The following is a 17,165-nucleotide window of genomic DNA, read 5'->3' as shown; positions in this document are numbered from 1 at the left end:
CAGTCCATATAACAACTCCCCCTCCTGCCCCAAGTCCATATAACACCTCCCCCTCCCGCCCCCAGTCCATATAACATCTCCCCCTCCCGCCCCCAGTCCATATAACACCTCCTCCTCCCGCCCCCAGTGCCTGAATCCCTCCATCCTCCAGAGCTTGAAACATGTTAGGATTGCAGCCCTCTGCAGGGCAGAAGCACCTGATTGGCTGGCAGTCTTGTGCAGAGGATGATTGGAAATGAGTAGAGACACAGAACACAGACATCGGATCATTTATAACGTCATTTAATGATGTTTGAACTAGTGCAATACTGGAGTGAGCTTCCCACCCCTGCGGAGTATCTGGGGGGGGTGAACTGCCCCCCCGGGGGGTATGTGGGATGGAGGACCAGTGTCCTGAGATGTCTCATATTTCCATGCAGCCTCTAGGATCCCCCGAACACCAGATCACTTCATATCGATACTTTGTGTCATCATCACAGACAAGTATTGATCAGCTCCTGGGATCATTATAATAATCGGATCAATACTTGTCTGTCCTTCATTCTGATTGGCTGCCAACACATAACAATGGACCAATAACTCGACCTGACCTCTTTTCTCTCTAATGAATTGATCACAACGTGCGGCGTCAGCGCGTTTCTATCTACTGCGGGTGTCATACGTGACGCGTGTCACCCTTTAATCTGTGTGTGACCGATCACGATTGTGTGAAGAGGATTTCTGAGAAATAAACAGGATGTGGATTCTGGAATGTGAGCCGAAATCTGCACATCGCACACAATGCGGCGCCGTCGTCTCTCCGCGCTCCCACCCTCCTTTATATCCATTAATATCTAATACCCCCCCCCCCGGTCTTTAACTAATCACTCCACCAATAAATAAAGATCCCACCTCTCCTTTTTATCTGTCACCCTCTCATAGCTCCTCCCCTTTATATCCATTGTTATCTGATACGCCCCCCCCCCGAGGTCTGTGCCCACCCTCCCTTTCTTCTTCCCCTTTATATCTATCATTATCTAATCCACCCCCACAGTCTGTGCCGGCCCCTCCATAGTCCCTCCCCTTTATATCCATTGTTATCTGAAACGCCCCCTGAGGTCTGTGCCCACCCTCTATTTCTCCTTCCTCTTTATCCATCAAAATTGAATCCACCCCAGCAATCTGTGCCTGCCCTCTAACAGCCCCTCCCCTTTATATCCATCCTTTTCTGATACGCCCCAGAGGTCTGTGCCCACCCTCGCATACTCCTTCCCCTTTAGATCTATCATTATCTAATCTACCCCCACAGTCTGTGCCAGCCCCTCCATAGCCCCTCCCCTTTATATTCATCATTATCTAAGCCACCCCCACAGTCTGTGCCGGCCCCTCCATAGTCCCTCCCCTTTAAACCCATCATGATCTAAGCCACCCCCACAGTCTGCGACCTGCCCTCTCCCCTGTCCCTGCCCTTTATATCCATCATTATCTAATACTGCCCCACTGTCCTTGACTGCCACCCCCTAATCCTTCCTCTTAATATCCATCATCTGATACGCCCCCGCAGTATATGGCTTCCCTTTCATAATCCCTCCCATTCATTTTTAAAGATCCCACCTCTCCATTTAATCCATTGTTGTTTAATACGCCCCTCTAGGTTGTGTTCACCTTCCCATAGTCCCTCCCCTTTATATCCATCATTATCCAATCCACCCCCGCGGTCTGGCCTTTCCTTCTATAGTCCCTCCCCTCTATATCCGTCCTTATCTAACCCACCCCCGCGGTCTGTGCCTGCCCTTCTATAGTCCCTCCCCCCTATATCCATCCTTATCTAACCCACCCCCGCGGTCTGTGCCTGCCCTTCTATAGTCCCTCCCCCCTATATCCATCCTTATCTAACCCACCCCCGCGGTCTGTGCCTGTCCTTCTATAGTCCCTCCCCTCTATATCCATCCTTATCTAACCCACCCCCGCGGTCTGTGCCTGCCCTTCTATAGTCCTTCCCCTCTATATCCATCCTTATCTAACCCACCCCCCCGGTCTGTGCCTGTCCTTCTATAGTCCCTCTCCTCTATATCCATCCTTATCTAACCCACCCCCCCGGTCTGTGCCTGTCCTTCTATAGTCCCTCTCCTCTATATCCATCATTATCCAATCCACCCCCGCAGTCTGTGCCTTCCCTTCCATAGTCCCTCTCCTCTATATCCATCATTATCTAATCCAGCCCCGTGGTCTGTGCCTCCCCTACTATCCCCTCTATATCCATCTTTATCCAATCCAGCCCCACGGTCTGTGCCTGCCCTACCATAGCCCTCCCCTTTATATCCATCATTAACTTATAAGCCCCCTGCAGTCTTTGGCTCCTCCCACTATTTCCTCCCACCAATCAATGACGATCCCACCACTCCTATACCTCCATCATTGATTATTATGACCCGCCCTCCAGTAGCCCCTCCCCTTTATGTCCCTCAGTGTCATTCCGGGCCCGGATTGCGTCATAAGTACAAACGCTGCACCGGTACCCGCCTACCACCCGTCTTCACAGCGACAGGCGGGACCCGCCATAACCTGTGTGCTCACTTTGTGTGCTGTCAGCAGATTTCTGTGCACTTTCAATCGTCTGTATTCTTTTTCCTCCTTTCAGTCTCTAGGGGGCAGGGAAAACTTTTTGTGGTGTAGGGGATTGGCTGATGTGGACCTGCAGGGGTGGAGCCAGATTCAATAAATAATGTGCTTTCTAAAGCTAAAGGGTACCAGTCATGCTACGCATGTGTTCTGTGATCGCCTGTGACGTCTGTGTTACCCATAGCAACCAGATCCCCCAGCCACCTCAGAATGAAGGAAGCGGATTGGCTGCCATGGGGATCACAGATGCTCTGGGATATGGCGTCCTCCATGTTGTGTCATAAATAAAGTTTTGTGAATATTTTGTCCCAGAATCGGTTGTAGAATGGCGCCAGGCCGCGGCTCGCTCCTGTGACACCCATAAATAATCCAGGTGACTTTCCCCTATGGGGGGGGTCACCTGGTCTTGGGGGGCCCCTCTCCGCCCGCCTGGCACTTCTCTGTCCTTATCACTGGCAGATCTGCGTCAGTTGCGTGCGCTCCTCTGGCCTCTCAGGGCCCGCTGATGGAAGTCATGGGGCTGATGGTGGTGGTGTCCAGGGAACTCACCGCTGGCACTGCTTTGCTGGTCCGTCCCCAGGATGTGCAGAGCAGAGAGTGGAGCTTCTTGAAAAACAGGGCCGCGGAAGATGATGAATATCCAGGGGTCCAGGATGGGGTTCACAGCGCTGAATCGGAAGGCCAGGAGGTCGCCGGACTCATCATGAGGCTCATTCTGGTACAAGGCCCCCAGGAACGCCCGGAGCTGTCAGAGAGAGGAAGACGTCAGTAAGATCAGTGAGGGGGTGCGATATTCTGCAGGAGAGGGGTAATACTCAGATGGGGGTGCTATATTCTGCAGGAGAGGGGTAATACTCGGATAGGGGTGCTATATTCTGCAGGAGAGGGGTAATACTCGGATAGGGGTGCTATATTCTGCAGGAGAGGGGTAATACTCAGGTGGGGGGTGCTATATTCTGCAGGAGAGGGGTAATACTCAGGTGGGGGTGCTATATTCTTCAGGAGAGGGGTAATACTCAGGTGGGGGTGCTATATTCTGCAGGAGAGGGGGAATACTTAGATGGGGGTGCAGGAGAGGGGCAATACTCAGGTAGGGGGTGCTATATTCTGCAGGAGAGGGGCAATACTCAGGTAGGGGGTGCTATATTCTGCAGGAGAGGGGGAATACTCAGGTGGGGGTGCGATATTCTGCAGGAGAGGGGGAAAACTCAGGTGGGGGTGCTATATTCTGCAGGAGAGGGGTAATACTTAGATGGGGGTGCAGGAGAGGGGCAATACTCAGGTAGGGGGTGCTATATTCTGCAGGAGAGGGGCAATACTCAGGTAGGGGGTGCTATATTCTGCAGGAGAGGGGGAATACTCAGGTGGGGTGCGATATTCTGCAGGAGAGGGGGAATACTCAGGTGGGGGTGCAATATTCTGCAGGAGAGGGGTAATACTCAGGTAGGGGTGCTATACTCTGCAGTAGAGGGGTAATACTCAGGTGGGGGTGCTATACTCTGCAGTAGAGGGGTAATACTCAGGTGGGGGTGCTATACTCTGCAGTAGAGGGGTAATACTCAGGTAGGGGTGCTATACTCTGCAGTAGAGGGGTAATACTCAGGTGGGGGTGCTATATTCTGCAGGAGAGGGGTAATACTCAGGTGGGGGTGCTATACTCTGCAGGAGAGGGGTAATACTCAGGTAGGGGGTGCTATATTCTGCAGGAGAGGGGGAATACTCAGGTAGGGGGTGCTATATTCTGCAGGAGAGGGGGAATACTCATATGGGGGTGCGATATTCTGCAGGAGAGGGAGGAATACTCAGGTGGGGGTGCTATACTCTGCAGGAGAGAGGCAATACTCAGGTAGGGGGTGCTATATTCTGCAGGAGAGGGGTAATACTCAGGTAGGGGTGCGATACTCTGCAGGAGAGGGGCAATAGTCAGGTGGGGGTGCTATATTCTGCAGGGGAGGGGTAATACTCGGGTGGGGGTGCAATATTCTGCAGGAGAGGGGGAATACTCAGATGGGGGTGCAATATTCTCCAGGAGAGGGGTAATACTCAGATGGGGGTTCAGGAGAGGGGTAATACTCAGGTGGGGGTTCAGGAGAGGGGTAATACTCAGGTCGGGGTGCGATATTCTCCAGGAGAGGGGTAATACTCAGATGGGGGTTCAGGAGAGGGGTAATACTCAGATGGGGGTTCAGGAGAGGGGTAATACTCAGATGGGGGTTCAGGAGAGGGGTAATACTCAGATGGGGGTTCAGGAGAGGGGTAATACTCAGATGGGGGTTCAGGAGAGGGGTAATACTCAGATGGGGGTTCAGGAGAGGGGTAATACTCAGATGGGGGTTCAGGAGAGGGGTAATACTCAGGTCGGGGTGCGATATTCTCCAGGAGAGTAAAGCGTTCTTCAGTGGGGGATGTGATGGGGGGGGATGGATCTCGGAGGCCTCTGGTGATTTGCAGATGGTTATCGGGTTTCTGTCTGTCCCAGTTTATGAGGTGAGGGATGATGTAATGGGGGCCCCGCTCACACACACAGCACACGGGGGGCCCCGCTCACACACACAGCACACGGGGGGCCCCGCTCACACACACAGCACACGGGGGGGCCCCGCTCACACACAGAGGATGACTTTCCTCATCACACAACCTTCCACTGTACAATCAGAGCTCTGTATGTATCAATGTGTGATCAGTGGACTCACCCCCCCCCATAGGTAGGTAGGTGTAGTTATAGGTAGGTAGGGTCAGTCATAGGTAGGTAGGTGTAGTTATAGGTAGGTAGGTGTAGTTATAGGTAGGTAGGGTCAGTCATAGGTAGGGTCAGTCATAGGTAGGTAGGTAGGGTCAGTCATAGGTAGGTAGGGTCAGTCATAGGTAGGTAGGTAGGGTCAGTCATAGGTAGGTAGGTGTAGTTATAGGTAGGTAGGGTCAGTCATAGGTAGGTAGGTGTAGTTATAGGTAGGTAGGTGTAGTTATAGGTAGGTAGGTGTAGTTATAGATAGGTAGGGTCAGTCATAGGTAGGTAGGTGTAGTTATAGGTAGGTAGGTGTAATTATAGGTAGGTAGGGTCAGTCATAGGTAGGTAGGTGTAGTTATAGGTAGGTAGGGTCAGTCATAGGTAGGTAGGTAGGGTCAGTCATAGGTAGGTAGGTGTAGTTATAGGTAGGTAGGTGTAGTTATAGGTAGGTAGGTGTAGTTATAGGTAGGTAGGCGTAGTTATAGATAGGTAGGGTCAGTCATAGGTAGGTAGGTGTAGTTATAGGTAGGTAGGTGTAGTTATAGGTAGGCGTAGTTATAGGTAGGTAGGTGTAGTTATAGGTAGGTAGGTGTAGTTATAGGTAGGTAGGGTCAGTCATAGGTAGGTAGGTGTAGTTATAGGTAGGTAGGGTCAGTCATAGGTAGGTAGGTGTAGTTATAGGTAGGTAGGGTCAGTCATAGGTAGGTGTAGTTATAGGTAGGTAGGGTCAGTCATAGGTAGGTAGGTGTAGTTATAGGTAGGTAGGCGTAGTTATAGGTAGGTAGGCGTAGTTATAGGTAGGTAGGTAGGGTCAGTCATAGGTAGGTAGGTGTAGTTATAGGTAGGTAGGGTCAGTCATAGGTAGGTAGGTGTAGTTATAGGTAGGTAGGGTCAGTCATAGGTAGGTGTAGTTATAGGTAGGTAGGCGTAGTTATAGGTAGGTAGGGTCAGTCATAGGTAGGTAGGTGTAGTTATAGGTAGGTAGGGTCAGTCATAGGTAGGTAGGTGTAGTTATAGGTAGGTAGGCGTAGTTATAGGTAGGTAGGGTCAGTCATAGGTAGGTAGGTGTAGTTATAGGTAGGTAGGGTCAGTCATAGGTAGGTAGGTGTAGTTATAGGTAGGTAGGGTCAGTCATAGGTAGGTGTAGTTATAGGTAGGTAGGGTCAGTCATAGGTAGGTAGGTGTAGTTATAGGTAGGTAGGCGTAGTTATAGGTAGGTAGGCGTAGTTATAGGTAGGTAGGTAGGGTCAGTCATAGGTAGGGTCAGTCATAGGTAGGTAGGTGTAGTTATAGGTAGGTAGGCGTAGTCATAGGTAGGTAGGCGTAGTTATAGGTAGGTAGGGTCAGTCATAGGTAGGTAGGTGTAGGGTCAGTCATAGGTAGGTAGGTGTAGGGTCAGTCATAGGTAGGTAGGTGTAGTTATAGGTAGGTAGGCGTAGTTATAGGTAGGTAGGGTCAGTCATAGGTAGGTAGGTGTAGTTATAGGTAGGTAGGCGTAGTTATAGGTAGGTAGGGTCAGTCACAGGTTGGTAGGTGTAGTTATAGGGTTTCGGTCCCTGAGGCTCACAGAGATACAATGGAGGAGTAAGCGTTGTCACCCTGGGACAGGAAGTGTGTTAGTGGGGGGATCAGAGAGAATAAACCTGAAAACTAATGCAGCCGCCTATGTAAGGACTGGGGGGGGGGGAGGGGGTGATCTCAGGTCTGACAGGTTGATGACAATGCAGAGATTTTCCAGCCTGCTGGCTGACGTGACGTGCGATTCTCCTCATTGGTGGAGGCCCCTCTAGTGCCTAATAAAGCGGGGACACGGTGAGAACACGCTCCGGGCATTTCCTGTACAGACAGCGATAATTGTCTGCCATGTGACTGGCGCTCAGGAATGTGGAATTTTATAACGACTCCTCGGCTGGAGAACGTTGGCTCCATAACTCATCATATATGGGATGTGAGTGGAGGAGACCTCCAACCGGCACCAACCACAGTGCTTATCGCAGTGCCGGGATCTCCTATGACAGTGCCGGGATCTCCTATCACAGTGCCGGGCTTTCCTATCACAGTGCCGGGATCTCCTATCACAGTGCCGGGATCTCCTATCACAGTGCCGGGCTTTCCTATCCCAGTGCCGGGATCTCCTATCCCAGTGCCGGGATCTCCTATGACAGTGCCGGGCTTTCCTATCACAGTGCCGGGCTCTCCTATCACAGTGCCGGGCTCTCCTATCACAGTGCCGGGCTTTCCTATCACAGTGCCGGGCTTTCCTATCACAGTGCCGGGCTCTCCTATCCCAGTGCCGGGATCTCCTATGACAGTGCCGGGATCTCCTATGACAGTGCCGGGCTCTCCTATCGCAGTGCCGGGCTTTCCTATCACAGTGCCGGGCTCTCCTATCACAGTGCCGGGCTCTCCTATCACAGTGCCGGGCTCTCCTATCCCAGTATCGGGCTTTCCTATCCCAGTGCCGGGCTTTCCTATCGCAGTGCCGGGCTTTCCTATCACAGTGCCGGGCTTTCCTATCGCAGTGCCGGGCTTTCCTATCACAGTGCCGGGCTTTCCTATCGCAGTGCCGGGCTCTCCTATCCCAGTATCGGGCTTTCCTATCCCAGTGCCGGGCTCTCCTATCCCAGTGCCGGGCTCTCCTATCCCAGTGCCGGGCTTTCCTATCGCAGTGCCGGGCTTTCCTATCGCAGTGCCGGGCTTTCCTATCACAGTGCCGGGCTTTCCTATCCCAGTGCCGGGCTTTCCTATCGCAGTGCCGGGCTTTCCTATCACAGTGCCGGGCTCTCCTATCAAAGTGCCGGGCTCTCCTATCACAGTGCCGGGCTCTCCTATCCCAGTGCCGGGCTCTCCTATCCGAGTGCCGGGATCTCCTATGACAGTGCCGGGCTTTCCTATCACAGTGCCGGGCTCTCCTATCCCAGTGCCGGGCTCTCCTATCCCAGTGCCGGGATCTCCTATGACAGTGCCGGGCTTTCCTATCACAGTGCCGGGCTTTCCTATCACAGTGCCGGGCTTTCCTATCACAGTGCCGGGCTTTCCTATCACAGAGCCGGGCTTTCATATCACAGTGCCGGGCTCTCCTATCACAGTGCCGGGCTCTCCTATCACAGTGCCGGGCTTTCATATCACAGTGCCGGGCTCTCCTATCACAGTGCCGGGCTCTCCTATCACAGTGCCGGGCTTTCCTATCCCAGTGCCGGGATCTCCTATGACAGTGCCGGGCTTTCCTACCACAGTGCCGGGCTCTCCTATCGCAGTGCCGGGCTCTCCTATCACAGTGCCGGGCTCTCCTATCACAGTGCCGGGCTCTCCTATCACAGTGCCGGGCTCTCCTATCCCAGTGCCGGGCTCTCCTATCCCAGTGCCGGGCTTTCCTATTGCAGTGCCGGGCTTTCCTATCGCAGTGCCGGGCTCTCCTATCACATTGCCGGGCTCTCCTATCACAGTGCCGGGCTCTCCTATCGCAGTGCCGGGCTTTCCTATCGCAGTGCCGGGCTCTCCTATCGCAGTGCCGGGCTCTCCTATCGCAGTGCCGGGCTCTCCTATCCCAGTGCCGGGCTTTCCTATTGCAGTGCCGGGCTTTCCTATCGCAGTGCCAGGATCTCCTATCACAGTGCCGGGCTTTCCTATCGCAGTGCCGGGCTTTCCTATCGCAGTGCCGGGCTTTCCTATCACAGTGCCGGGCTCTCCTATCCCAGTATCGGGCTTTCCTATCCCAGTGCCGGGCTCTCCTATCCCAGTATGGGGCTTTCCTATCGCAGTGCCGGGCTTTCCTATCGCAGTGCCGGGCTTTCCTATCGCAGTGCCGGGCTCTCCTATCGCAGTGCCGGGCTTTCCTATCACAGTGCCGGGCTTTCCTATCGCAGTGCCGGGCTTTCCTATCGCAGTGCCGGGATCTCCTATGACAGTGCCGGGCTCTCCTATCACAGTGCCGGGCTTTCCTATCGCAGTGCCGGGCTTTCATATCGCAGTGCCGGGCTTTCCTATCGCAGTGCCGGGCTTTCCTATCGCAGTGCCGGGCTTTCCTATCGCAGTGCCGGGCTCTCCTATCGCAGTGCCGGGCTCTCCTATCACAGTGTCGGGATCTCCTATCGCAGTGCCGGGCTTTCCTATCACAGTGCCGGGCTTTCCTATCGCAGTGCCGGGCTCTCCTATCGCAGTGCCGGGCTTTCCTATCGCAGTGCCGAGCTCTCCTATCCCAGTGCCGGGCTTTCCTATCGCAGTGCCGGGCTCTCCTATCCCAGTGCCGGGCTTTCCTATCGCAGTGCCGGGCTCTCCTATCCCAGTGCCGGGCTCTCCTATCCCAGTGCCGGGATCTCCTATCCCAGTGCCGGGCTCTCCTATCCCAGTGCCGGGCTCTCCTATCCCAGTGCCGGGCTCTCCTATCGCAGTGCTGGGCTTTCCTATCACAACATTAGGCTCTGCCCTCACAGTCATGGAATTTCCCCTCACAGTGCTGGGCTCTCCACTGACATTGCTGGTTTTCTCCTCACAGTGAAAGTTCCCGATGCCCTGGCCCCCATAGTCTGGCCCCCATGCTCTGGCCCCCATGCTCTGGCCCCCATACTCTGGCCCCCATGCCCTGGCCCCCATACTCTGCCCCCATGCCCTGGCCCCCATACTCTGCCCCCATACTCTGGCCCTCATGCCCTGGCCCCCATACTCTGGCCCCTATACTCTGCCCCCATGCCCTGGCCCCCATACTCTGGCCCTGATGCCCTGGCCCCCATACTCTGGCCCTCATGCTCTGGCCCCCATACTTTGGCCCCCCCATACTCTGGCCCCCATACTTTGGCCCCCATACTCTGGCCCCCATGCCCTGGCCCCCCATACTCTGGCCCCCCATACTCTGGCCCTATGCCCTGGCCCCCATGCCCTGGCCCCCATACTCTGGCCCCCATACTCTGGCCCCCATACTTTGGCCCCCCCATACTCTGGCCCCCATACTTTGGCCCCCATACTCTGGCCCCCATGCCCTGGCCCCCCATACTCTGGCCCCCATACTCTGCCCCCATGCCCTGGCCCCCATACTCTGCCCCCATGCCCTGGCCCCCATGCCCTGGCCCCCATACTCTGGCCCTCATGCCCTGGCCCCCCTACTCTGGCCCTCATGCCCTGGCCCCCATACTCTGGCCCCCATACTCTGGCCCCCATACTCTGGCCCCATGCCCTGGCCCCCATACTCTGGCCCTGATGCCCTGGCCCCCATACTCTGGCCCTCATGCCCTGGCCCCCATACTCTGGCCCTCATGCCCTGGCCCCCATACTCTGACCCCCATACTTTGGCCCCCCCATACTCTGGCCCCCATACTTTGGCCCCCATACTCTGGCCCCCATACTCTGACCCTCATGCCCTGGCCCCCATGCCCTGGCCCCCCATACTCTGGCCCCCCATACTCTGGCCCCCATACTTTGGCTCCCCCATACTTTGGCCCCCCCATACTCTGGCCCCCCCATACTCTGGCCCCCATACTTTGGCCCCCCCATACTCTGGCCCCCCCATACTCTGGCCCCCATACTTTGGCCCCCCCATACTCTGGCCCCCATACTTTGGCCCCCATACTCTGGCCCCCATACTCTGACCCTCATGCCCTGGCCCCCATGCCCTGGCCCCCCATACTCTGGCCCCCTATACTCTGGCCCCCATACTTTGGCCCCCCCATACTTTGGCCCCCCCATACTCTGGCCCCCCCATACTCTGGCCCCCATACTTTGGCCCCCATGCTCTGCACACAGTTGTAATGAACTCTGACACAGTGGAGACCTCCTCAGCACACATTGGTGTTCACACAATCATCTTTTGTACACATTGTCCTCACACACACCCCCACCAACCTCCCACCTGGGGGCCCTCAGGAAATGTCACCCTCTTCTCTCCACCCCCCCCCCGGGGCCAGAGCCTGGGAGCTCCGAGTGATGACAAGGCGGTGACCCCTACTGCCTACAAATGCCCCCCCGATTGCACTTACCGTCATCGGCACGGAGCACACCATGAAGATGGTGGTCATCAACACCAACAGGATGAGATGCTCCAGCTCCTCTTCTCCAGCCCCGAGGAACCAGCCCCGAGCTCCAGCCCTGCGCAGTGACCCTCTCCGCGCCCTCTGACCTTTCCTCATGCGGCACAAGCTGGCGGTCACGGAGGCATTGCACACCAGGATGGCAAGGATCAGCAGTCCGGTCAGGGTGGCGTAGATCAGCGAGAAGGCCAGTGCTCCCCCGTTCCCGGCAGTGGACGCCACCGCCATCCTGATGAAGCACCAGGTACCAGGGCAGTACTGCTTATGTTCACCCACACCGACCAGCGGCAGGGCGCAGAGCACGGCCGTTACAACGTAGGAGGTTGGCAGCGCGGTCCTGGCCAGGCGGCGCCCCCAGCTGTGCTGAGTGTAGACGTACGGGTGGCTGATGGCCAGACACCGCTCAAAGGCCATGAAGAACAGGATCATCATGGAGGCCAGGTTGAAGAAGGTCATGGCGAAGGCAAAGAACTGGCACAGCGGCCGGGAACCCAGCGCCAGGAGCGACGCCTGCCGGGCGTAGGACACGAAGACCACCGGGCTCAGGACGCAGGTGCCCAGGAGGTCGGTGACGGCCAGCCCGGTGACCAGGATGCAGAACGGGGACGCCCGGGCTCTTCTCTCTCGTCGGTGGACCCCTAAGATGCCCAGGGCCAGCAGGTTTCCCAGGACGCCCAAGGCGAACATCAGGGTGCTGGCGGCCGGGTTGCCGTCTACGTGGACCCGCGTGGAATTCTCGCAGTAGTGCTGCATGCCGGCGGGCAAAGATGGCAGCGGGGTAACCATTGGATAAATGAGGAACCCACCAGAAAAAAAAACAATAATTCTGCTGTCGCAGCAAGTCCTCGCCCGTCTCTGCACCTGCTTCCTCCTCCGTCCTCCACCCTGAGAAACTCTCCCAGGTCTTCTGAGTCAGGACTTTCTCTTCCTCTTCTGCCCGCTGTGATGCATGGCTCCCGCCCGGCGTGGGACCTGCTGAGAAGTTTGCGAGTCGCCTCCGCTCCGTCCCTCTCCGTCTGCCTTACACTTGACTCTCCTGCGCTGTGAACTGTCAGTGATCAGACCTACGAGAGAGAGAGAGAGAGAGAGAGCGAGCGGAGGAGGGGTGGGGGGGGGACTCAGCAGCTGAGACAGACACGTCCAGAGACTGGTGAGGGGGGGGGAGAGATTGGCGCACTCTGCCGCCTTCTGTCCGTACCGGCACTTCCCGAATGTGGCCAGTTGGCAGAGGAAGGACGCCCCGGCGTGCTGGGAACGCGGCCAAACCTTCACTAAACAATGTCGCAAAGAAACCTAACAGCAGCAAATTTTACGTGACAGTTATGTGACAGGCGTGCGATCAGCCCGGGACGGTCGTATCAGGCGAGCGGGTGGCGAGACGTGACGCAGCGTTTGGCGAAGGGTGAGTGCGGGGGGGGGGGGCTTTGAGGCAGCGCCGGGTTATGGGAGTCTGGTTATGACGGTTTATGAAGGAATGAGATGACATCCCAGGATGAAGCGTCTCTGGAACGCCGCGCCGATCCCGGGGAGGTGACGTGTACGCCGAGCGGGAGACGAGGACCAGAGACCGCCAGACGCGCTCATCTATCAGCCTTGTGTGTATATATGTGCGTACACTTTGTATATATGTCAGCGCGACGCGCCTAGTCCCAGCGCACAACGCCAGCCGGCCGGCGACAATGGCCGAGGGAGGAGGGGGTCTTCTGTCCGCCGCCGACGTCTGCGCTGCCGGGACCGATAAACTATCAATAGCTCACGGCGAGAAATCGTGTGCAAAACTGTGGCGTAAAAAGTTACAAATTGTGACAAAGATATCTTATTATTATTATTATAATACAGGATTTATATTTTAGTCATATTATTAAATAGGATTTATATATTATTATTATTTTTATTATACACAATTTATATTATTATTATTATTATTATTATTAATAGTATTGTTATTATACAATATTTATATATTATCATACATGATTTATATTTTATTTATTATTATACACAATTTAAATACTATTATTATTATTATTATTATTATTATTATTATACACAATTTATATATTATTAAACAGGATTTATATAGTAATATTTTTATTATTATTATAATATATGATTTATATTATTATTATTACAATTATTATTATAATACACAATTTATATTTTATTCATATTATTAAACAGGATTTATATATTATTATTATTTTTATTAAACACAATTTATATTATTATTATTATTATTAGTATTATTATTATACAAGATTTATATATTATTATCATACATGATTTATATTTTATTTATTATTATTGTTATTATAATACACGATTTAAATATTATTATTATTATTATTATTATTATTTTACACAATTTATATATTATTATTAAACAGGATTTATATAGTGATATTTTTATTATTATTATAATACAGGAATTATATTATTATTAATACTACAATTATTGTTATAATACCCAATTTATATTTTATTCATATTATTAAACCGGATTTATATATTATTATTATTTTTATTATACACAATTTATATTATTATTATTAATAGTATTATTATTATACAAGATTTATATATTATTATCATGGTTTATATTTTATTTATTATTATTTTTATTAATATGCACAATTTTATTATTATTATACACAATTTATATATTATTATTAAACAGGATTTATATAGTAATATTTTTGTTATTATTATAATACACAATTTATATTATTATTATTATTATTATTATTATTATTATTATTATTATTATTATACACAATTTATATTTTAATATTATTATTAAACAGCATTTATATATTATTATTATTATTATTTTTATTATACATAATTTAAATTATTATTATTATTATTATTATTATTATTATTATTATACATGATTTATATATTAATATTATTATACATGATTTATATTTTATTAAACAGGATTCATATTTTATTATTATTACTATTAAATATGATTTATATATATTAAACAGTGCCCCATCATTGGTGTCAGTGGGAGGAATAGTGCTCCATCATTGGTGTCAGTGGGAGGAATAGTGCTCCATCATTGGTGTCAGTGGGAGGAATAGTGTCCCATCATTGGTATCAGTGGGAGGAATAGTGCCCCATCATTGGTGTCAGTGGGAGGAATAGTGCTCCATCATTGGTATCAGTGGGAGGAATAGTGCCCCATCATTAGTATCAGTGGGAGGAATAGTGCCCCATCATTGGTGTCAGTGGGAGGAATAGTGCCCCATCATTGGTATCAGTGGGAGGAATAGTGCCCCATCATTGGTGTCAGTGGGAGGAATAGTGTCCCATCATTGGTGTCAGTGGGAGGAATAGTGTCCCATCATTGGTATCAGTGGGAGGAATAGTGCCCCATCATTGGTATCAGTGGTAGGAATAGTGCTCCATCATTGGTATCAGTGGGAGGAATAGTGCCCCATCATTAGTATCAGTGGGAGGAATAGTGCCCCATCATTGGTGTCAGTGGGAGGAATAGTGCCCCATCATTGGTATCAGTGGGAGGAATAGTGCCCCATCATTGGTGTCAGTGGGAGGAATAGTGTCCCATCATTGGTGTCAGTGGGGGGAATAGTGCCCCATCATTGGTGTCAGTGGGAGGAATAGTGTCCCATCATTGGTATCAGTGGGAGGAATAGTGTCCCATCATTGGTGTCAGTGGGAGGAATAGTGTCCCATCATTGGTGTCAGTGGGAGGAATAGTGTCCCATCATTGGTATCAGTGGGAGGAATAGTGCCCCATCATTGGTGTCAGTGGGAGGAATAGTGTCTCATCATTGGTATCAGTGGGAGGAATAGTGCCCCATCATTGGTGTCAGTGGGAGAAATCAAATTTTTACCGGATGATAAGGTAATAGGGACAGGAAATTGCGCAGTGACCGAGGACTTTGCACACATCTGATCAGGAACTTAAATTCCGCAATCAGATTGTCAGAAGAGAGAAGAAAACATCCGAGACAACATGCTGAGGAGTGGTGACACCGGGCCGGGCCCCCAGGTAGGGGTATTGGGCTCTTCCAAAAATCTAGGGACCTCCTGCCAAACCAAGATCGTGGTACGCCTCGGGGTCCTAATGTAGGGATCAGGGCGGGGCCCTCTGAAGACCTCAGCTCCACCTCCATGTCATGCAACACTCTACCCAAATTTACATTATATACGAGGGGAAAAAGTATTTGATCAGCTTCTGATTTTGTAACAAAGAAACCATCGGTCTATAATTTTATTGGTCGGTTTATTATAACAGTGAGAGAATAACAACAAAAATATCCAGAAAAACACATTTCAAAAAAGTTATAAATTGATTTGCATCACAAAACATGACTTAGTAGTTGGTGGAGAAACCCTTGTTGGTGATCACAGAGGTCAGACGTTTCTTGGAGTTGGCCTCCAGGTTTGCACACATCTCAGGAGGGATTTTGTCCTCTTTACAGATCCTCTCCAAGTCATTAAGGTTTCCAGGTTGACGTTTGGTAACTCGAACCTTCAGCTCCCTTTACATGTTTTGTTTTCTATGGGATTAAGGTCTGGAGACTGGCTAGGCCACTCCAGGACCTTCATGTGCTTCTTCTTGAGCCACTCCTTTGTTGCCTTGGCCGTGTGCTTTGGGTCATTGTCATGCTGGAAGACCCATCCATGACCCATCTTCAATGCCCTGGGTGAGGGAAGGAGGTTCTCACCCAAGATTTGATGGTACATGGCCCCGTCCATCGTCCCTTTGATGCGGTGAAGTTGTCCTGTCCCCTTAGCAGAAAAACACCCTCAAAGCATAATGTCTCCACCTCCATGTATGATGGTGGGGGATGGTGTTCTTGGGGTCATAGGACCTCCATGTATGATGGTGGGGATGGTGTTTTTGGGTTCGTAGGACCTCCATGTATGACGGTGGGGGATGGTGTTCTTGGGGTCATAGGACCTCCATGTATGATGGTGGGGGATGGTGTTCTTGGGGTCATAGGACCTCCATGTATGACGGTGGGGGATGGTTCTTAGGGTCATAGGACCTCCTTGTATGACGGTGGGGGATGGTGTTCTTGGGGTCATAGGACCTCCATGTATGACGGTGGGGGGGATGGTGTTCTTGGGGTCATAGGTCCTCCATGTATGACGGTGGGGGGATGGTGTTCTTGGGGTCATAGGACCTCCATGTATGACGGTGGGGGATGGTGTTCTTGGGGTCATAGGACCTCCATGTATGACGGTGGGGGATGGTGTTCTTGGGGTCATAGGACCTCCATGTATGACGATGGGGGATGTTGTTCTTGGGGTCATAGGACCTCCATGCATGATGGTGGGGGATGGTGTTCTTGGGGTCGTAGGACCTCCATGTATGATGGTGGGGATAGTGTTTTTGGGTTCGTAGGACCTCCATGTATGATGGTGGGGGATGGTGTTCTTGGGGTCATAGGACCTCCATGTATGATGGTGGGGGATGGTGTTCTTGGGGTCATAGGACCTCCATGTATGATGGTGGGGGGTGGTGTACTTGGGGTCATAGGACCACCATGTATGACGGTGGGGGATGGTGTTCTTGGGGTCATAGGACCTCCATGTATGACGGTGGGGGATGGTGTTCTTGGGGTCATAGGACCTCCATGTATGACAGTGGGGGATGGTGTTCTTGGGGTCATAGGACCTCCATGTATGATGGTGGGGATGGTGTTCTTAGGGTCATAGGACCTCCTTGTATGACGGTGGGGGATGGTGTTCTTGGGGTCATAGGACCTCCATGTATGACGGTGGGGGGATGGGGTTCTTGGGGTCATAGGTCCTCCATGTATGACGGTGGGGGG

General features: G+C 51.8%; 1 protein-coding gene across 1 annotated transcript; it reads right to left on the bottom strand.

Moving 5' to 3' along the window:
- Positions 1–278: 278 nt before the first annotated feature.
- PTGIR (prostaglandin I2 receptor) lies at positions 279–12,432 on the bottom strand. Its single transcript, XM_073598054.1, is given in 3 exon segments — positions 279–3,213; positions 3,215–3,346; positions 11,299–12,432. Coding segments are annotated over 3 exon segments (1,089 nt in total). The 5' UTR covers positions 12,136–12,432; the 3' UTR covers positions 279–3,093.
- Positions 12,433–17,165: the final 4,733 nt, after the last annotated feature.

The sequence above is a fragment of the Aquarana catesbeiana genome, linkage group LG09 (genome assembly GCF_042186555.1).
Source record: "Aquarana catesbeiana isolate 2022-GZ linkage group LG09, ASM4218655v1, whole genome shotgun sequence".
Taxonomy (NCBI): domain Eukaryota; kingdom Metazoa; phylum Chordata; class Amphibia; order Anura; family Ranidae; genus Aquarana; species Aquarana catesbeiana.
Note: the sequence above shows the minus strand (reverse complement) of the source record. Positions and strands in the feature narration are given on the sequence as shown.